This window comes from Ammospiza caudacuta, chromosome 1 (genome assembly GCF_027887145.1).
Source record: "Ammospiza caudacuta isolate bAmmCau1 chromosome 1, bAmmCau1.pri, whole genome shotgun sequence".
Taxonomy (NCBI): domain Eukaryota; kingdom Metazoa; phylum Chordata; class Aves; order Passeriformes; family Passerellidae; genus Ammospiza; species Ammospiza caudacuta.
Genome location: NC_080593.1, coordinates 52,965,649 through 52,988,221, shown reverse-complemented (window position 1 = coordinate 52,988,221; position 22,573 = coordinate 52,965,649). Strand labels below are relative to the sequence as shown.

At 39.2% G+C, this 22,573-nt stretch overlaps 1 protein-coding gene across 1 annotated transcript in view; it reads left to right on the top strand.

Annotated features, from left to right (window-relative positions):
• Positions 1–22,573, top strand: part of HECW1 (HECT, C2 and WW domain containing E3 ubiquitin protein ligase 1) — a 252,394-nt gene that overhangs the window by 147,551 nt on the left and 82,270 nt on the right. Inside the window, exons 5-6 of the mRNA XM_058825358.1 lie at positions 8,544–8,619; positions 17,842–18,011. Of these exons, the coding sequence (XP_058681341.1) occupies positions 8,544–8,619; positions 17,842–18,011 (246 nt within the window). The remainder of the gene's footprint in view (positions 1–8,543; positions 8,620–17,841; positions 18,012–22,573) is intronic.

Here is a 22,573-nt window from a genome sequence, read left to right as displayed (position 1 = left end):
TTCGCTGCCTAGCTGCTTCTTTTATGGTGCAAAGGGTCATTGACTCCCTTGTCCAGAGCTTTGTCAGCATGACTAATGCCCTGAGCCCTTCTTTAAACACGGCTTAGCTGAGAGATCCATTCTCTCCCTCACTCTCCCTCGAGTGTCAGCATTACTCATCTGTGCACTCGTCCCACCCAAACCATGTCAGAAGAGTGAGCAGCTTCTGAAGCTGTAGTGAAGGCAGCTGCTGATGGTTTCCTGCCTTTCGTAGACATCATGGATGTGTCAGTGTTTCCAGTATATGTGCCCTATGTTTTGGTGACTCCAGTTGTTTCATAGGCAGAGAGAAAATGTGCAATTTTTTAATTCTCCATACAAAGTGTTTTCATGAAAAGTTTGATTTTGAAGTCTGTGGGGCAAATTTTATACAAAATTACATGATCCAATCAGTGCCCAATAGGCCTCTTCATCTGTCAATAGCAAATTCCCAGTTATTTCAGTGGCTTGCAGGATATTGCTTAGGGGTTCCAGGGAGGATAATATTTACAAGCAGTTCTTGCTGTCATAGTGCTTAAGCACGTTAATAGTCTATTTATGGACCTGTCAGATTTACAGGGCCAATACTGGTCTGCATTAGGCAGCTGCCTGATATAAATCTGATCATAACAACAGATTTTCTTAGAGTTTTTTTCCTGGATGGTGGTAACACTGGGAAACACAAAACTGTTTAGCAACCACAAGGAGCCATCTTCCCTGCTAACTAAACTGCTGTTTGTTTTGAGCATTGGATCTGTAAAATACTGTCATGGTTTGGACCACTTTAATCTTGCTGAGAAACTTCTTAAAGCTCATGGGGTCATTGCCACCAAATAACCTGCAGTCTTAGGGCCAGTGTGGGGGCAGTTGGTAGGATATGCTGCAGAAAACAATCCTCCCCAAAGTTTGATAGGTATAAGTGAAAGATCTGCTGCTTAGAGGTAGTCCAGCCCTCAACCCAGAAACAGCAACACAAAGCAGCAACACAAAGCCTACCACATGCATGTGTGATTGTCTTTCAGCATCTGAAAATCTAAGACTATTTAAATTAGGTTTCAAAGAGTGAAGGAAGATCAGAATCTCTAATCAAAGTCTTTACTCTGCTGCCAAAGAATAATTTAAGTTTATTAGGCAGGGCTGTTGAAACAATTAAAAAACTGCATTTACTAAATTTTTGGAAGAAAAATATTTTGGACTCTGTGGGAGGTACTGATTTCTTGCCTCAGTCCTTGATATTGTTTTAGTTGGAAGTGTTTGCTCCCAGCATCCTTATTTGAGATTCTGGTTATACTGAAAGAGCATTCTAGGCACGTAGGATTGGTTGGGGAATATGAAATAGCTTCATGCCAACATGGAAACCTCCATATACTTGGCATGTATTCTCACTGGATGTCCTCTTGTCATAAGCCTGTTGCTAGTTGCCTTCTAGAGGATGCCACTGAGGCACTTCACTAAGCAGCAGGGGTTTTTTCAGTATTTTAGTTTGGCTGCCACAGTTTGTAATCTAGTATCTGGTGAAAAAATTCATAACGCTTTCCATGGGGGAGAAAAATTTTTATTCACTACTTGCTACCTATTTAAAGGGTTTCTAGGACGAGAGTTTTTAGAATGAAAAACTTCTGTATCCTTGGAATAAATGAAGTAATCAATAAATACTGCTAGAGGGTGGGGCAAAAGATGTGTTCTGCAGAGAGAGGGTAATTGTCATATGCCCACAAAAAACAGATTCTCTACTGAATTAGGGAATGGCATTGAGAAGGTGGTGTTAGAAATAGATTAGCAACTGTTGTAAAATAGTTGATAATTGTTAAGCATGTGCTGTTAGTTTGGTTGTTATATTGTAAAAGGGTTAAAAGGATAGTTATAAGAAATAAGGTACTCAACGTACCATAATGCACCTAAGTGCGCCACCCTCCGTGCAAAACGAGCCAGCCTGGACAGAACTGTCATGGGCCAATCAAGGGCCTTAAACCTTCATGCAAATGAAGGATCCAAAAAGAAACCAATCCAGAGGAACAAAAAACAGGATAAAAAGGTTGCATCTGACCCACTGACTGTGTGCTGCTCCACCTGGAACATCGGGGACATCGCTGCTGAAGAAGACCCAACACTGGCGCTGCAGCATCCTCGATGGGAACGCTCATGCTCAGCCCGCCAGCACCCATGCTTTGGGCCTTTCTTTTTCTTATAATAAATGCTGAAATCACTTTAGTACCAGGAGCTTGCTCTCGTTTTTAACAGTGGTCTATTACAAGGCTAGAATGCTGTTGACCATGGCACATGGGGAAGGCTCTGTGTATGTGTGTGGTCACATCCTTCAGGGACGGGAGCCGGCAGCAGAGAGCCCAGCAGGAGTGAGGCTGCTGCCGGAGAAGCTGGCAGCTGTTTGGAAGCACCTGATAGAAAAATACCACTGTGCCAGCACAATGGCTTAACAAGCTAACAGGATAAGTGGAATATATTGCATTCAAGAGCTGGATAATTCTGTTAGCAGAGTGGGGGTTGCAGCTGAAGCACTGCCGCTAATTAGGGGTAGATTTTCAAAGTGGTGCCTGGGATTTTAGACAGACATAATTCTGCCAGTGGCAGTCAGGGAGCTCAGATCTGTATTTGTTCCTTTCAGAATTCGCCCCCTGCGTCCCAGAGCAGCTTCTGCACTGAAGAAGCCAAGTGATGGTGTGAAAGGAGGCACTTAGTCTGTGTTTGCTTAGTGAATTTTTTTACAAAACAGTTAATTTTAAAATTCTGCACCTATGAGGAAACAGGAATATTCACTCATTTGCAGATCTACTGAGGAATTCCCTCTCTAAAGAAGATGGTAGAATATGAAGTGTGAACTCAGGATGATGTCTGATTTTCTCTTACTGTGATAAGATGCTTCACTGCTGAGCTGTAGAAAATGTAAGCCTTTTTCCACTTGTTTTGAAGAGTTGACCAAATGTTAAGCATTAAGTGAAGTCAAGAGTGCAACAGTAAAAGCTGACAGAAATAGGTTAGGGGAGAAAAAATTTTGAGGACTGTTCTGGACTCCTGTGCAATGTACACTCTGGTCTATTAGAACAATAGCTCCTAGCTGGTTTAAACTGAAATCAGCAAGGCTGTTAACCTTACTTATTTTGCTTTAAATCTGCTGGCAAGTTCAGTGGTCTTGAAAAGCAGAGAACAGAGAACTGGAGCTTGAAGTAAGCACAGTGCAGGCAGTGACTGGACTGTCTTTTGCACTGCAATACCACATCTTTAGCTCTGACACATCTAGCAACACCTTTTCTGTTTGCTGATGCACAATTTGGGACTAAATTGAGTCTATTTTTCACTTCTGATTTGAACCAAGCACAGGTTGTAGCCTTCCCTTTTTGTAATGCTCTAATCTACTGCTTTTCATCCTCAGAGCCAGTGTGTACAAACAAAAAGTATTTTGCTGCTTTACATTTGTGGTTTCCAGCCTTCTTTCATTGTAGACTTGATTATAGGTCTGAATAGTACTGCTTGGAAGTGTGAGCTTTTCTGAATGCTTTGATATGTCCTTAGATCTACTTTTTAAAAGAAAAGCTCTTGTGGATACATAGTATTACCTCAGCTGGAGCCTTGCCAGTTCACAGTACCTGACTGTTTAATCTGTGTTAGATATTACTGTAGTTACAATCTGGGCTATCATTGTAAAATATTCTTGGTTTCAATTAGCATCTTGTAAAATGGGAACTTGATTATATGGAGCATTAGGTCATGTCCACAATGTTCACCATGATATAAAGTCAATGAAAGCAAACAGGTAGTGCAGCACTGATTTTAATATCTCTGTGATTTCCTCTGTTTAAATGAAAGAAATACTGACCTGTGGGAGGTAATTTATATCAGTTAAATGCCAGCATTCTTTTGCAGCAGCAGCCACTGATACAGAAGTGCTTTGGCTGTCAGTGAACAGTGAGATTAATTAATCTAGGTGTTTCTTCTACTTTTGGGAAAAGAAAATTCACTTAGCTTTGTTGAATCTCTTCAGGCAAGCGCAGTGGCCAAAAATGTCTTCTTCCTTCTGATGGAAGACAGAAATCCTTTCCTTCTGGAGAGGAGGAGTGCTACAGAGCACTAAGACATAAGAGTGTTTTCCTGTGCTGTGTGTGGGAAAAGGAGTAAGTGCTTGTATTTGTCAGCTGTGCGTGTCTAGCTGTGGTAGGCGCACGTAATACAATCATATTTATCCTGTTTTGTATCAGCAGGACTTCAGGAACAGTTAAGGTTTGCTGCACAATAGACAAACATGCTAAAAGGAATTTAATGCTGCAAAGGAAGTTTTACCAGCATGCTGCACTATAACTGGTCACTGTGGTGTCCAAAAGCAGGTTTTCTAGTACATCACCAGGTAAACACAGTTACAACAATTAGTTTCTTCCAGACATGTGTTCACACTGTACCTGTGTTGAAAAGTATTTGCCTCATCATAACCTAGAGCAACAGGGAGGCTGAATAGGGGCACCTTAAGGGTGCCCTGTAAGCCGCTTTATTTTCAGGAGCAAGAGTATTGTCCTTGTTATTCTTCCACGTATTTAGGTAGACTAGTGAAGGGAAAGGTATTTTAGGAGGTATTTTTTATTACTTGTGAGAGTCTCTGTTTCTGGCTTTTTGCTTAGACAAATTTTTAATGATGCGCTTGGAATTTTGCCTCGGCAAGAACTGATGGACTCTAATACTTCGGGCTTTCTCAAGATGATTACTTTTTTCATAACACATACCATGGCTAAAGAGAAAAGGAGTCTCAAGGGCACCCTTTGCTAGTGTGAACCTGCCTACTTTCTCATTCAGGGTCACATAACTTGCTTCTAGCATTTGCAGGAACTACTCACAAGGAAAAGTGATTCCAGGACAAGACTGTTATTTTTAGCTTTCAGTCTTTTCCTTTGGTCTTGTTTTTTCTCTGTACCGAGAAAATGAAAAGCACTACCAGAGCTGGACTGTTTCCTGAGGTGAGCAAGTCCCAACAGGCTTCAGTCTGGCCTCAAGTACCTTCCCATGTTTCACAGCTGGCCATCACAGGTGCTGGCAGTCATCTTTCACTTTGCTTCAGAGACTGAGAAACTCTATCACAGACCAGAAGATTTTACAGTGTGTGTTTACTGCAGAATATTTTAAAGGAAGTACTGATGCTTCTCTTAGTGTTTGAATGTATGTGCTGACATCAGTGGCAATGATGCTGACTCCAGCTACATTCAAAGAAATCAAAAGGAGGTTTGAACCCAGTTCAGGAAGCCTTTGGTTTTTGGAGAGAAATTCAACTAGGCTTGAAGTTGCAGCTCGTGTCCCATTTCATGTCTAGATATAGCAGAAGTGTGTACTAAAAGCATGTTAATTCTGTTTTGTATCAGCAGGACCTGTAAAATAATTAGGCTGGGTTGTGAAATGTGCAGAAATGGCATTATAAAATAAAAATATCAAGCTAATTCTGACTGAGCTCTCACTTCAAGGGCATAACAAAGCCCAGAAGTTATTGAGGGAAAATGACATTTGTTCCTTTTCATGTGAAGGACTTCAAGCCCATAGGATGTCAAGTGATGAGATGAATGTTGTCTGTCTGTCAACTAACTGTGTTTTAAGTGGCAGTTGAGAAGATAGAGGGGTTTTTACCTCCTGATGACTAAACTCAAGGTTTACTTACAGTGATAAAACCCCCAATGTAGTTATATTGCAGCCACTAAAATCAGTCTGGATTCCCTTCATGATAAATAGCAAGCAGGAACAGTGTGCACATCCCTATCTCAGGCCTAAAGATGAAACCCATTTGATATGGCTGCTGATGAGCTGTAGTGACCACTCACCCTCTTTGGCCCTGCTCTGCATCAAGTGCAGCTTTGTCCTCATTGCTGGGAACAGTCTGATACTGCATTGGAAAACAGTGAATCCAAACTGCAGCAAATAGCTCTTCTTATTTTAAGAAAATCAGACTTAATGTTGGGATATTTGTCTCCCTTACTTCCTTGCTGTTCCTTCTGACTTCTTGAAATGCCAATATTAAAGTATAATGACTTTCTTAGCCTTCTTATTACCCTTCCTATTCTTTGAGAGAGGATGTTTGCCTGCTCCTGAGCCTGCTCTGACATGTGCCCTGGCATGCCCGAGTACCCTATCATGGGTGAGAAAGTGCTGTGTATGTGTGAGGAGTGCAGACCAGTGCCTTCAGACCACTGGAGGATGAGGAGCACAGATTTGTGATGACAGCTACACAGGAAGCTCAGTTGTGTGAAGTCTTGTGCATCACAGGCCTCAAACCAAAGGACAAAAGCTTCTCTCCTTCAGCCTTTTTGCCCTGCATTCCCTTTCTCATCTGCCTGGCCAGGAAGAAAATTGGAAAAGCTTCCAGCAAGTGTTTCATTTTGCTAAGGTTAATTGCTAGGCATTCTCAAAATGCCTGGCATGCTGATGTAGTGCTGCATCTTAGAGAGTTATGCAGGGGTCAGCTACTGAGGATGGAACTCGTTGGCACAGCAGGGCTGGCTTTTAGTACCCTGATTGTATGGCTGAATGGTGAGCACTTGACAGGACACTGTGGGGTGCACCTGCTTCACGGAACAGATGGACCCTTCAGGAGCAAATAAATTTATTTTGTTGTTTCACTTATGGGACTGGATGTGTAATTACTCCCCTAATATAAATGGCAAGGTTTGTTAGTGCAAGTTTGACCATGCTGAGGATGCTTTGCTTTTTATCAGGATTTGTGACAACAGTCTATTATGACTGTCTCAATATAGTTTCACTAATGTAGATATGGCTCCTGAAGGGCCATTTAATACCAAATATTTTAAAGTTTTGAACAGGTTGGCAGGACCCCATCAGATCCACCCCAGTTTGTTCAAAGTGTAGTCTGCTGAACTATTCATACTGGCATGATGTATGACATACATGGCAGGTCTAAATAAAACCCCAGAAAAATGTTAAAGGACTAGAAAAAAGCACCTTTTTCAAACGTGCACATATCTAGGTTGGTTGGCTCTGTTGCTATCCTGGACAAAGTCATGAAAAGACCCTAAAAGTAAGCATTAAAGCATAATGTGTAATTATTATCAGGCAGTGACATAGCATGAAAAATACATGCTGACAAGGAAATGTCATTGTTTCTTGATGGGGTCACAACTTTGGCTGGTAAACGTTGTTGAGTTCTTGTCATAAAATTCCATAGTCACATACATTCTGATTTAAATGTGTGTCTGTCCAGAAATCAGTGGTGGCTTCAATAAGCATGTTGAAACCGACTTTGCTGAGAAGGCCAATAGTGCAATTGCAACTAATTAGCTGTGATCCAATAGGGATGTTTCTATTATTCATAGTCCTGCCCGGCTCAGTACCTTTTATCCCATTTAGACAATCTGGGAGAAACAAAATGCTTATGACTCAAAATGAAGTCCAGCAGAACCCATTATTTTATAAGGTCTAAATTCATCCATATATTTTTGATCTAGATCTCATCCATGTGAGATTGTTTAATCCCTGCTAGCTGGGCTAAGTACTCACTTGCCCAGGTTTTGCACTATCTGGGGGCAGAGAGCAGGTTGTCTTCTAAGTTAAGCTTGACTACACAATATTTAATATACTGAGCAGTGAGTCACAGCTGAGTGGGACTTCAGTTGCTGTTTCCCATCAGAAATTGGAACTTCACTGCATAAATGCTGTTTTTCTTTTTTGGCTGAAAGCGGAGTGGCAAGAGTGACATGGAGCTGCTGCTTCCCGGGGGCAGAGCAGCACTTGGTTTGACTCCAAAGTTGGTGGGAAGCTGTACTCATAGCACCCCCTCCCTGCTGAGCTCGGAGTCTGACACCCGATGGCATCTCCTCTGCCCTGCTCAGGGGCTCCACACAGAAACTGCTGCTGGTGGGCTTCTCCCATGGGTGTTCTTGCTTCCCAGCTCTGATCAAAGCCAGAAGGCAGCTTGGGGCCTAATTTGCACAGCAGCAGCTCACCAATAAACTTGCTGAACCAAAGGCTGACATTAAAAACTGAACTGTGGAGTACAAAGTGTAATGTATAGATTTTTGGGGTTTTTTTTCCAGTTCACCCTCAATGCATATTGTTAGCATAATTCACAGTAGGTTTTTTGTGCAGGGTATTAGTAATCTCTCAGAAGTCTTTCTCAAAGGTATGCATTAAACCCTCTGGAGCAAGATTTTCCACACAAGTAATAAAGTATTATAAAGATGGAAGTTGTTTCAAGAGGTGCTAGCCACATCCCCATCCTTATGTGATACTTTTATCTCCTGACTAATAAGTAGTTCATTTTTGGGTGAAGAACTGCTATATTCAAATTACATAGTATTTTTGCATCATTATGGTTTTTTAAGAGAAAGCTTCCAGGCAGGGATGACTTAGTCCATGAATGGTTAAATTATTACCTAGATAAAAACATGATTTTGATCTCTAGTCATATAATTTGTTCTTAATTGTAAAACTAACTATGAATCTGTAAAAAAACCAGTTACTAAGCAATTCTCTGTTCAGTAGTTGTTGGAGACTACTCTTTCTCATAATTCTTTATCTCCCAGCAGATTTTTAAAAGCATCACCAATGAAGACTCAGTCCAGGGACAAGGAAGTCGGAGACTGATAAGTTTTTCACTGTCAGGTAAGTCACTGCTGATAAGTAAGTTTTAAGCCCAAAGAGTTTGGGACTGAAGTTACTAGAACCTTTTATGTACACAAGTGTGTAGGTATATGTATGTATATATTTATGCATGGATTCTTTGTCTGTACTAGAAGTAATGCTGAGACAAAGAATAAAAATCTATGATTATTGCCACACTCTTTTCCTTCAATGAGAGTTACGTGCTTGTTCTTGTAAGTACTTGTTCAAGTAGAGTTCTGGTTCCATATTAGGTTTTTCTGTTTACAATTAAATATGTAGGTCACAGAAAGCAAGATCAAAGGCATGTGCTTTATTTACAGAGCAAAATGGATTTGTGGTAGTACTCTGTTCCTTGGAAAGCACGTTCCACAGTCATGGTCTGGACCTGAGGCATATCCATGTGCTGTGGTGCAGAAGATTCTCTGTATTGCTCAAAAGCGACTCTCAGACTTCTTGAGCCAGAAGACTGCTCTCATTTATCTGCATTTCATGAGGAGCGCTTAGCCTCATTACTTGGCATGTCACTGCAGGTTTTAAAGGCTTAATATGTTTCCATGTAACAGCTATGAGCCATTTGATCTAGCTTTGGTAAGAACAACATGTAAATCACGTCTGTAGACAGAAACCAATTTGTCAAAAGAGTGGTTATGAACATGACTCTTATTTTGGAGTCTTATGCTTGCTGGTTGGTTTCCATATTTTTTTTAGCTCCTGGAAGACCAAGAGAAAGATGCTTGACTTGACTTGGAAATTCTTTGAGCAGGTAGTTCAAAGTGTTACCCTAGTTCAAAAGTTTTACAGGTGTGGGCCTTTAAGTGTGAAGTCCTACTCTTGGACAAGCATCTCATTATATGATTGGTTTTGGCCATATGATTTATTTCAAGCTTCCCTCTATTAAGGATGCATGTCAGTGCTTTTCCAGCTTAGGCAGCCAGTGTGGTTCTTGAGAGGTTGTGTATGATACATGGCAGATCAGACTGACATTGGACAGGGCTTTTTTAACACATGACTTACATTTGCCAGGTTGCACACTGGACATCTACCCATCAGTTGATAAAACGACAGGTTTAGCTCAACAGAAATAAAGAAGCATTAACATTTTTTAATGTCCATAAATAATCTTAAGCAGAAAATGTGGCCCAGAACTAGTTACATTTTTTCATTCTCTCAGATTCTTTGGCCTAGTAAGCCAAGAAGTGTCAATAGTAATTTGTGGTTTCAAGAGCAGTAAAATGTGGGGTCAGTGGGCCCTTTTATGAACTAGAGTATCTAATTTACACTTTGATTGAAAGTATATAAAGACCATACCTCAAAATGCATGTGGGATATCTAACTCATGTGATTCACAAGCAATTAATCTGCATATATATAGCATCCGTATTACTAACATCATCATAGCCAGCTATATGAAAAGCTTTGATAAAATAGTTTGGCAATTATTTTATCAAAAATCTAAGTTATCAAAATAGTTCTATTTCAGTCTTTCTGAAATTAACAGATTAACACATCACAAGGATTTATTTATTACCTTCTTAGTCAACACTACAGCAACAAAATGTTGTATCTCGCAAAGCAAAATGATTGCTATTCCTATATCTATTATGCTTGCTAATAAAATGCAGATGAAGGCAGACCTCCCAGAGGCATCAGAAGGAATTTGGATTCCTTTCCATTTGCACCCCTATCTCAGCAGTAACCCCTCTATTGTCATGAGTCCTTTTTGCTCATACAGGATTTTCCTTTTCAATATCTGTATTTTGGTATACTGTCATCTTCAGTCATTAGTTAATACAGTCATTACTTAAAAGTTAGGTTTCCAAATTATGATTGATTTAGTTGCAGTTAAAAAAAAGTGGCTGGAGTGTCATTAATGTGACTGGAGCCCATTGCACCAACACAGAGGAATCATGCCCTAAGCAGTCCGTAATCTAAAGAATGCAAGAAGAGCTATGCCTTCTGCCATATAATTTTTTAGAAGAAAAAGTTATTAGAGTGGGAGAGAAAAACCTCAAAGTAGGCCAAATCAGAAGAAATGCTGAGCAACATGAGTGCATTTCAGCTGCCTTGTATTGCTTTTTCTACCGCTGAGAGAGTCCAGTGAGACCCTGTGTTAAAATGAACTGTGTGGAAACAGGTTTTTTTTCTAAAAAGCTGTTGACAAAGTGCTTTATTCTTCCTGTAGTTTATTGAGTATTTGGTTGGACAAAATCCAACTGTTTTACTGGAGGGTATTTTTCAGAAAAGATTTCTAGATTGAATAAAAATGTCAAACAATGAAAAAGGTGTAAAATGATCCTTCAAGGCACAAGAATATGACGAGCTTCTTGAGAATGGAAATAGCAGAGAGTTTGCACTATGTCACTAGGAGAGTTGTTTACTTCATGTTTGCTTCCTTGAGACTGGAAGTAATTCCTGTGAAAGGCTGGTTTAGATTAATAGGTTTACTGGCAGCATTGGTCTCAAAGAAGATAATTTCCCATGATTAAGCTTCTTAATAATTTTTACGATGACAGTATTATTATATCTTTCATTATTTAAAATACCAAGAGAAATATTTTAAGGCTAATTTAGCTAGACTGAAAAAAGCCTTTAAGGAAAACTCTGCAGTCCACTTTGCATTTACTTTTCAAATGTGCCTTTTCCACTGTTCCCAGTAAATGTCACGCTTCCAATAAGGTGGCTGAAAAGCATCAGAGCTCTCTTGCATGAAGTACAGAAGGAAAAAAATCTGCTAAGCTTACTGAGATGTACCAGCTACTTCACTTGCAGGTTCATGGTTTAACAGCAGTATAATGCATTTGCTGAAAGCCCCTAAAACCAGTCTGGTTGGCTGGTATATTTAGAAAGTGTTATCATGTGGTTTGCATAATATGCCTCTATGCTGCATCAAATAAAATTTTCCAGGCTTTAATATTTCACATATCTCATGTTTTTGCACACTTTATTTATAAGTGTCCTTGGGGAGCGAATTACCAGAAGATCTGAATATTTCACAAACATTCAGGCATTTATCTCCATCACACATCTCTGAGAATCTTGTTAGTTGTTTTTGTGTGGTTTTCAGACCAGATATTCAAGTAATAACAGTTGTCAGTTTATAGAAGATAGAGCATAAATCACAACTGAAAATAGTATAAAGTCTGCTAAGGGTCATTATGACAGTAGCTGTTAGCATGAAATGCTTGTTCAGAATGCAGATATTTAATGCCCTTTATTTTCCAACAATTTTTAAATCCTAGTGGCTGACTTTATAAGTACTAATCCCACACCTTTTTCTTACTTGTCAGATCTTGTGTCAATGTGACACAAGATGTGAGGTGGCTTTTTACCATGTCCAGTACACATTGTGCCTACGAGGTATGCCTAGACTAGCAGATTGAAAGGCCTCAGAAGGCCTCAACTACTCCATTCTCCTAGTTAACACAGGACACCTTTCCCCGTGGTGGTGAGCTTTGTGTGAGTTTGGCTCAGAGGTATCTCACAGACAGCTGTGTAGTCAGGATCTGAGCACACCAAGATGGTGCTTTGCTCCAGTGGTTAATCACTTGCAGTGATAAAAACACCCCCTTGCTGTGATAAGGTGTTCATATTAATGGTTCAGACTTTTTCTGTGTTTTCATTTTTGATGAAGATGATTAAAAAGGTAGCCTCTCAGACATTTTGGAATAATTAATTCCATATTGCTTGTCTTTTATTAATGCACCTATTTTCTTCCTAATATGTCTACTGACCTTCATTTAAACAAATGAGAAACCCTTTTGTTTTTCTTTGAAGCATTTATAGCTAGGAAAAAAATTTCTTCTCTTTTTTACTGTCTTTAATGTTTTGCCTGGGAGCCCTGTGACAGAAACATTTTGGTTTATCTGATCCACTTAGTCTGTTTTTTTAAATCTCAGACCTTAAAATACCTTCTTGTGCAACTACACTAGCCCTTTCTTTTTTTCCTGCATTTTATTTTAAAATAAAAGTGAAGTCTGTCTGTCTTTATGTCTAATTTCTGAGAGCAAAAAGAAGCACTTTATTTAACTTTTTGCTTATCATCAGTTGCAGAATCTCATTCAGTAGCTGATCAAGTCAGTCATCTCCTGTACTTCAAGTAGTATCTTTATCAATTCCCCTGCATTAGTTTGCTGTGTTGGATTTTAATACTTCCTGTCATTGCACATTACTGTTTGATTTCTAGAATAGTTTCCTAATTTGCTTCTTGAAATCTAATTAATATCAGATGCAATACTTCTGCAAATCCATGCTCACCTTCTTCCAAAGAGTTGATTGCCAAATGAAGTTTAGTATCATACACTGCTTCATGAGTCAAATTGGCATTTTAGTAAATGCAATATTGCTGCGCTCTTACTATTGAAATATTGTTCCACTGACAGTAACTAAAAGTATTACTTTAAGAGCACAAGGCTGAGAGGCAGTACCTATCTGCCTCCCATTGAATCTTGAGCAAGCAGAGTTTTGTTGTTCCTTTCTTTGAAGCCATGCCTATATCTTAGGCAGCTCAGCTCAGTAGATGAACTGCTGCACTCTGAGGCAGGTTCTTCCTGTTCTGTCCAAGGTCTACAAAAGAAACACTGACATATTAGCACCCTGGCAATTACCTTCTCTCATTGGCAGTCTGTCCAGATACCAGTCCTGTTCAAGTATGTTTCTTCAGTGTCAGAATCAGAGCTGATAGCTCTTTGGGAATTCACAAAGGAAATCTGAAGGGAAATGGTGGAGTTATCCATCAACATCCAAATTAGCAACTCTTTAGTTGTGATGGATTATGAAGATGGTTTATTTTGCTTTGATACATGAACTATCAGGATCTCAGTAAGATGACAGTATTTTTTACTTTCTGCCATTAATGAACAGATCATAGAATAAATACTATTTTGTTATTCTTCAGGCTAGATCATAATCTAAATTGACCATGGCCATTCCAGTATGACTAGGGTCTTTCCAGTGTGCTGTGAACTTCATTAGTTCTGGTTTTAGGTCTATTCTGGGCAAGTTTGACATAACTCAAGATGTCTTCATTCCCTCAAGGGGTTAGATGGCTCATAAGGAATATGTCTCCTTTTGTGGTCCTGAGATCATGACGCTGGTATGCCAAATATGAAAAATGTGAATTTGGTGGGTTGAGCATAGAATTTCTTAGGGTTAATAACCTCTGCATAGGTGCCAGTATAGATACCTGCAAGACATCAATTGTCATCACTTGGATGGTGCTTGGGAGCACAACATTCAATATTTGGCATTTGTTGAAAGGAATTCACCATCTTTTTAAAAATATCAGTATCTGTTTCTCAAAACTAGTAGCTCTGCTACTTACTAGTCTTTGACCCTTCTGTTGGGCTGTAGACTCTGGAATCTTCAGTAGAATTTTCAGCAGAATATGCACCATCAAGAGGCCAGAGGGACTGAGTCTTTTTAAGACACATCTATAAACTGCACGGAGTAGTCTTGTGTGTTATTTCTAGGAAAATTCCATTGGTAAAGTCTTCTTGTCCCTTGGGGAGAACAGCTTTGAGCTCCCTTAACTTATTCCTGACATATTGATGACCAGACTAAATGTAATTAATTTAGATAACAGACTGCTCCAGAGTCTGGTTCTCTGTCTGATTCTCCATCCTTTTCTGTCACGCTCCTATATGGAGCATGGGTCTGGTTGAATACCTTGCTATGTCTGTGGGGAATTGAAGTACTATCTTTATGGTAGTTTTGCTCATCATTTCTGTCAGAGACTCTCCTTGCTGAGCATGACAAAATGTGACTCTTCCGTGAGCTTTTGGAAGCTCAATGACTTTTATTGAGGCAAAATCAAACATGGTAAAACACAGATGTGTTCTAGCTGAGTTGTTGGAATTTACATCCCCACCTGGCTCCAATAAATGCACTGGTTCACCACAGAAATAGCCTCCATCACTATCCAGCCACCAGTGCCCCAAAGTTTGTCGTGCTGCATGGCAAATAGATTTGCTGAATGATCCTTTATAAAGCAGACAGGGAAGTTGATGGCACACCTTTGGGACACAGGGGACATGCATGCAAGTGACCCAGTGTAAAGCTTCCTTAGGTCTCATCCAGGCACCTGGAGATCAGCATATATGGAAGGAAAGCTCTGGAGTTGGAACGAATTCATAAGTCACTTGGGGACAGCAGCAGGCAGCAGTTAGTACAAGCCATTTTTCTCCAGTGAAGACAGCCTGGGTGAAATAGGATGCATGTACTTAAAAGTTGTGCAAGTCTGTGGCAGTGAAAGGCTGTAATTACTTTGTCTTTACCTGGATTTCTTCTTTCTGTCATCTGTCTTGAGAGATGGCCTGACATTATTAAGCTGTTAGATGTATATAACCTCTTTCACACTAAAATGTGATTTATGACTAAATGAGAAACTGGCATATGGTATAGTATTAAAAATACGGTATATTTTTTTAAGAGAGTGGATGAGTGGATGAAAATACACCTTTGCAAACCATAGATGAGTTATCTTTGTAGCATTTCCTCATATGGCTCCAAGAAACACACTCTAAAATTAGTGTACAGTGTACAGCAAGGTACATCCCAGCCTTCTGGAATTCATTCATTCAACCAAAGATTTAAATTCATTTAGCTTCAGACCTTCACTTCAAAGTTTGGTATCTTCTGAATCTTTTTCTGAAGATGGTAGAAAAAAAATTTGTATTTGGGAAGGCAGAATGGCTGTGATTCTTCTGTTGGGGAGTTATGCTGGAGTGGTAAGAGTTACAGCAGCAAGTTACAGCAGATAGTACAGGACTTACAGATAGGTTTTGCTTCAAATGAAATTAAATAATGCTTGTCTGCAAATATCCATGTAGCTTTATTAAGAGCTTTTTGAGTTTTGATGCCCTGTTTCTCACAGTGATGAGAATTTGTGGTGAGATATATAATTGGGATAGTTGTCCTTGGGAAAGCTGATTCTTCTAGCCCTATTCATACTCTGGACAATAAAATTGAAATTTCTAACTGACTTTTTTAAAAAAAAATCTGCATTACTGTGTAATTTCAGTAAGAAAATTACACAAATAAAATTTTGTGCCATGTGCTTTGCTAAATTACTTTTTTTCTCCTCATCTGAATACAAAAATGAGACTATTAACTGAAGCTGGGAGTACCTTCATCTTCATGGCTGTGCTCTAATTCCCATAACTGGAAAGAGGCTGTAGGTCATCCTCAATGTATTTTCTTTATGATACATGATCTATAAGTATACATAATTGAGTGCTAGGTATTTTCTATCAGTAGAAAAATGTCAGTATTTTGTTACTCTGTGGTACCCAAAGATAGCATGGTCTCTCTTTGAAGGAAAAAAAAACAAAGAACCCAGAAACATATACAGCAATAAATATTTCAGTTTCAGACTCTTTTGAGGAAATATCAGAGAGAAAGAAAATAAGATCCCAGAGGTCTTTCTCTCCTTTCATATGTTAGCAGCCTCAGCTAATGAACTGCTGGTCCTTGTCATTCATACTCATTTTGCAATCTTGGTTTCTATTTCTTGAATGCATTTCTAACAGTACAACTTCCAAAGCAAAAGAGTTTGCCGTATAGAATTTCAGCAAGGCTGTTAGATGAGATACAGGATGCTTACACAGAGATTTTGCACTCAGAAGAAAAAAGGGGGGGAAAAATCAGTGTTATCTTTTTGAAGCAGATAATTTTCTTTGTGCGATAGGATTGCTAGGACTGTGGCAGTACGTAGTTTCAGCAATGTACTTTCAAATAAGCTCTTAGTAGTGATGTCCTCTATTGTTTTTTGTTTGTTTGTTTGTTGGTTGGGTTTTTTTTGTTAGAGAATGTCTCAAGAATGAGATTCTTAAAATACAGTCTGTTTCAGGACCATCTGTCCAACAGCTTTTGAATATGTGCAGCATGAATTGTGTGGTGGAATAAATTATTAAAACCAATGGAAAGAAAAGCAATTCTTTTTAATTTGCACTTTTTATTGTGTTGGCTATTACCACATGTTAAGGAAGCAGCACACAACTGGGTTTGATATAGCTATTTTCTGGAAAAAATACTGATGATGGTGTGCAGTGTGTATGATTTTCAGAGTCATGCAAAATATCTGCCTTGAGGGTTTTTCATGGTCTCCCACAACCTGCCAGAATAATTGGGTTTTTAATCAGAAGAGAATTAGAAGACTGTGAAAATTAATGTTTTCAAAAACTGCCAGAAGAAAAAAAAATGTGTTTAAATTGAATGTTTAGGTATGCATCTCTGCAGTTTTAGAAACCATTATGTCTTATACTTTTTATCTCTCCAATACAGCAAGAGGAAATAGACAGAATGCAGTACAGTGCTTATACCCCAATGTGAAATAAAGCTTTAAATAGAGGAGAATCTCCATGCAAAGAATGGTGGAAAATAAATTAGCTGCTGAACTCACTAATAGGAATAAGTGCTTCTATGTGCCAAAGAAAGCTTAGAAATGCATCTGGAAAAAGAGAAGACCGAGGGGGTCAGTCAGTGTCTCTTGAGCTAAAATTAATGATATACCAGCAGATTAGTTTGCATTTCATCAGCTTCTCAGTGACAGATCATAATGGGCATTGTGTCTTTCTTCAGAATGTTGTGGGGAAATTTTCAAATAAGTGCCTGGGCATTTTCTGTGTGTACAACATATATTATGCTCCCTAGGATTTCTGCAGTTGTAAAACCCTGCTTAAAATTTGGACATTGTAGACAAGAGTTTTCCTAAGGTGAAGTTAACCCATGCAGGGTTTAAAGTGGGAAAAAGTGTAAAATGACTTCTTATATAGAAAAAAGTGGTGTAAAAGGTAAGATCTGTACAATGGTAAAATTGATACCTCGGAAAAATGGCATCCATTGGGTACCAAATGCCATGACTTTGACATTAAATGACAGGATCTCTTTTTCATAGTCCTTCCACTACTGTCAGGTTGAGCAAGTGCTCAGCTTATTAGAAAAATAAGTATATCACTTGAAGTTGCATAAATATTGATTTAGAAGCTGAATCAGTCTGCACAATCAGGCTGTAAATTTGCAGTTTCATTATGTAATGATTTTTAAATTCTAAATTACAAGATCATTATATGATCTTTGGCATTGCATTGCCTTACAACAAACATAGTAAGTTTTTTCACATTCCTGCCATATTGTTTGAGTTCTTACCAGTTCCCTATATACTGTTCCTAGCATGCCAAAGAGATGCCTGGAATGTGAAGAATAATTTGGTTCTTTACCTTTCAGATTTCCAGGCTTTTGGTCTGAAGAAAGGGATGTTCTTCAATCCAGATCCTTATCTGAAGATTTCCATCCAGCCTGGAAAACATAGCATCTTCCCAGCCCTTCCTCACCATGGACAGGAGAAAAGATCTAAGATCATCTGTAACACTGTTAACCCTATCTGGCAAGGAGAGGTAAGCAGCTGGAGAGTTAAGCTGAGACTTTTCTTAAAGCATGGACATCACTCTAGTACTATCTTTTTTTTTTTTTTAATTAAGTTCTTGGCTAAATAGTTGTTGAGCTAACTGTGTTTGATGTATTCTATGAGTACTTGTCTCAGTAATTAGCTACAAAGATGGGTGGTACATTAAAACTTTCGGTATACTTTCAGTGTAGGTTGTACTTCATTGGTGCCGTTTATAAAGTTGTTAATTAATGAAGGCAGGCATGAAACAGAATTGAAAAATAAACTTGCATAGCATGAAAGGCTGCTACTAGATTTTATAGTGTTCATACACAGAGATATTATATGAAACACAACAAGTATATCATGCAAATAAAGAGAAGCAATATGACTGAAAAGCATCAGTGGCAACACAAATCAAAGGCAACTTTGGCACATTTGGCCATCACCTTGAATAAATAGTCTGTAGTCTGCTTCTTTTTGTTGGAAGGACTTGTACATATTAATGAGATCTGAGAGTTCAATTGCTGCCTGCTATTTTTAAATTACATGCAAAATGGCAATAAGCAGCAAAGAATAAGGAATCTCTTTGGAATTAAAGGAGCCTGACATACTGGGTGTGATTTACTGGTGTGCTCTGTCACAACAATATCTCCACTGCAGGAAAGAGTAAAAGTAAATAAATACACTGCACAGATTTATTCAAATTAAAATGCAAATTGTGAAGTAGCTGAGGGATAATTAGGTCAAACTCTGTAGAGATGGAGCTGTGAGTGGGCAAAAAGACAGCAGAAATAGAATTGAATTCTCCTACCTGAAGAAATTAGATACCACATCAGGTTATTTGGTGGGTGGGGGAGGTTATATGACTGGAAAAACAACCTTGAAGCTAGTCAGAGAAAAATGCCTTCTAGCAGGACTTAATTGAGGACATCATTATGAAGCGTTCACCAAGTGATAACTTCCCTGTGGAGCCAAGCATCAGATGCATCTGGTTGAGAGGTCCCAGGTCCAGCTGTGGAAATGGTCAAGCTAGAGCTGGCGTGGAGGATCAGGCAGTTGGCAGAAATCTTTCAGTGAAGTGCATAAGACCCAGAACTAGAGGGGAGCAGGTATGAAGGGGAGACTTACTCTCTGTGTGTGATACTCAGTACAAAGGCTCTGATAAAATGTCACGGGTGTCTACTCCTCAAGCTGTGCCAAATGGCTGAGTTTGTGGGCTGACATTTCTTTTCCAAGTGGAGTTTGGCAGCAAGAAAAGGAGAAACAATGAAATGGCCTAATTATGGACAAGGGAAAGCAAAAGAGCACAGCTGGCTTCCAGCTTTGCTGTTCAGCCCCCAGGTTTTCTTGATTGCGTGCAAGCATGCTGCTTCCCCTTTCTGTTTTTAGCCTGTGAGGGGCAAGGGAGTGTAAAAGAGCCAAGCCATGGTTAGCATGTTCTCCTTCTGCCTTCTCCTCAGCTGATATTGGGATGTTTAACTGCATGCATTTGTGCTGCAGTCTGTGCAATCAGCCTCTCTGAACTCCTTGTTTTGTTACTGAAAAGCTGCATTGGTTTCTGCTCAACAGAAGACCACAGAACTGATTTTCTGCAACCTTCATGGGACAAGGGGAGAAGGAAGACTGAAAACTGTTGCTGAATCATGGTGGTAGCCATTCTTCTGTCCACCCTTTTCACTCATGGAAGTGAATATATGAAGTGATAAAATACTGAGGACTCTTAGCCATTTCATTAAGAGTATCAGTCACAAGTTGTTTTCTCAAAAACAAATTTTAGCAATGTACTATTTCAGAAGGGTCATTCTTTCCTTAGATTCTCTGTCACTCCATGTGAATAGAAGGCAAATGTTCTTTTTTTTTCAGTTGAATGACCTATCTGATTTGTATTGGATGCTAAACTTGAAAAAAATCTGAAATGGAGAAATAAAATTATTGAAATATCTGCAGACAAGGATCTTTCTATATGTTCTTGATTACCCTTGAGCAAATTCAGAAAGAGTCAATTCAGTTTTCAAGGGCTTTAGCACTAAAAGTCCCACAGACTAAAAGATGACTGATTTACTTATATTAATTTGTTCTGGTATTCTTCCTCATATACTTACTAGGCTGCTCTGTTTGTATAGTAACCACCTGCATTATACAAACATGCTGGGAGCACCCTGGTACCTCAGGCAAATTTTCCTCTGTCTCACGTAATATTGATGATCATCTTCATTTCATAGGCTGTTCAAATGCTGTTCAGCACAAGTTTTCCTGACTTAAAGCTATTCTTCCATTGCTCTGATTTGCAGTACTTTGTACAAGGAGACAAGGAAATGGAAATTTCTTACAGATAAGGAGTAGCAAGTGACAATTTGACACTTGCAGCAGGGCTCACTGTAGAGGTGAAAGAGCCCTCACGCTGAGACAAGTTAAAGCCCAAGGTGGTGACTTATCCTGATAAAGAGACATCATTTTGAACATGTTTCTGTATGTTTCCACATGTTCTTCAGAAACATCTGTAAAGTTAAATAATTGAGTGCCTGGAAACCACATGGCACTGGACAGCTTGACTCTACAGTCCCAGATTAAGCAGGTATTGCCCTGCCAGCCCATGCAGTTGCAAAAGCACAAAGGGTGAATAGTCCTATCATGCTGATTGGAGATAAAATGCAAAGAAAATCTCAGAAGGAAGTGCCCATTTCCCAACTCTTGTGTATATGTAATGGAATTGAGAAGGATGGATGCTTATCTTCTAATATAGATAGTAGAAAAATAATGACACTAATGACACATGAAAAATAATAACAATATTTCCATATTGCTTCATATTGAAACAATATATGTGCTGTCATGTTGTTTGGAAGCAGCTCATTTAAAAAGATTTAATTTTTCAGAAATCAGTGAAGTGATGCACAGCTCAGACAAGTAATAGATCACAGGAACAAAGCAAAGTGGTTTAAAAAGTAGTTCACATACCTCCAACTTGATAGGAAATTCTATGGTTTCACAGATAAAGTACTTAAGGTTTCTGGACTTGACTTAGATGTATTTATGGTATTTCTTTCTTAACTATGGCAGCTTGAGCAGAATGTTTCCTCAATTCTTGTTTTATTTACTAGTGAGTGGAAGGAGAGCTCTGAGGAATGGCCAATGAGATGATGATAAAAATTGGCTGATGCAACTGCTCAGCACACTTAAAGTAGTAGGAATGTCATCTGTTAAATAACACATTGAATTTCAACTCCAGTAATCTAACTCGGGAGGAGTAGATTGCCCTAAAATGGGAGCCCACTACTAGGTTAAAACAATCTCAACTTCCTGTGGTTCCACTCCTTGATTCTTTGCCTCAGCTTTAACAAACACTATTAAAATATAGTTGAGACAAAGGAGTGTTTGGAATCACTCTGAAGACAGCCACATTTCACTAGTGAATTAATTGATGTGAATAAGCAGAGAGCAAGAGCGCTTAACAACTAGCAGTTAGTATGTCAGATCTGATACACAGATGTACAGGATTTTCATGCTCTCTGCACCTCAGATAACTCACAACCTTTCAAAAATATTGCACTTGAATAATTTCTCACGTAAGCTGTCTCTTGAGATTACCAATGCAAAATCAGAGGAAGGAAGCACTCGGGGGCTTGAACACCAGTGGGAGGTGGCTTTGGTAGCGCAGGCCATCATCAGTGACAGAAGCACTGAGTTTGGATGCTGCCTGCAGGAATGCCAAGATGCAACTGACTCTGAGTGCTGGTTTGTGACTGCTTTTCTTGATGCAGAGTTACAACTTGGGCAATGATTCTGTTATCCTGAATGCTGAAGTGCTATGTAATAGACCACCCAACAGTTCTTGGACTGAAAAATGTTTGCCAAAATAGCCAGATCAGGCAGTAAGGGGTTTATGTAAGCTCTGTTCCTCTCTAGAGGCTTTTTGTTGGCTGATAAAATGGGTGCTACCTGGTGTAGCACAAACCTAGAGTCATACAAGCAAGGGATGCTTGACCAAAGCTGAGTCTTTCCAGAGCAGAGTAAAACCACTGAAGAAGATATTTTATATATTTGAATCAGCAGTATAAATTTACACTAAAGTGGGTTGTGCTTGATCTGATTTTGATCTAATATTCAGAACACTAGAATGCTGTCAGCCCTACCATGGCCTTACAGAAGCCTTCTATAATTTCAACAGAAGACCAAAACAAAAGCAACAGAAACATCACACTGACTGAATTCCTTATTGTTTAGCCTGGATAAGCTTTTCTCCCTTCTACTGCCAAATACAAAAGAATATGCTGTAGGACCTTGGAGGCCTTCACACCTAAGCATGAAAACAATATGCAGGTGAAGTCAAATCCAGATCCTGAATTTCGTATGAGTTTCACCAAAGGTATCATCAGGACTGAGTGAAGCCTTGTGAGTGGTAGCTTTCCTGTATAACATTTCTGCACACACGTCCAGGTAAAGAGTAAAGCATTGTCTGACTATACAGACAAGCTGTAGCTTTACAGCTAGAGATTTTAAGATCTGTTGATGATTGAAGTGTCAAAGCCCAAGACAACTTTAGCTTCTTCAGGAATGGGTTGTGGTGTG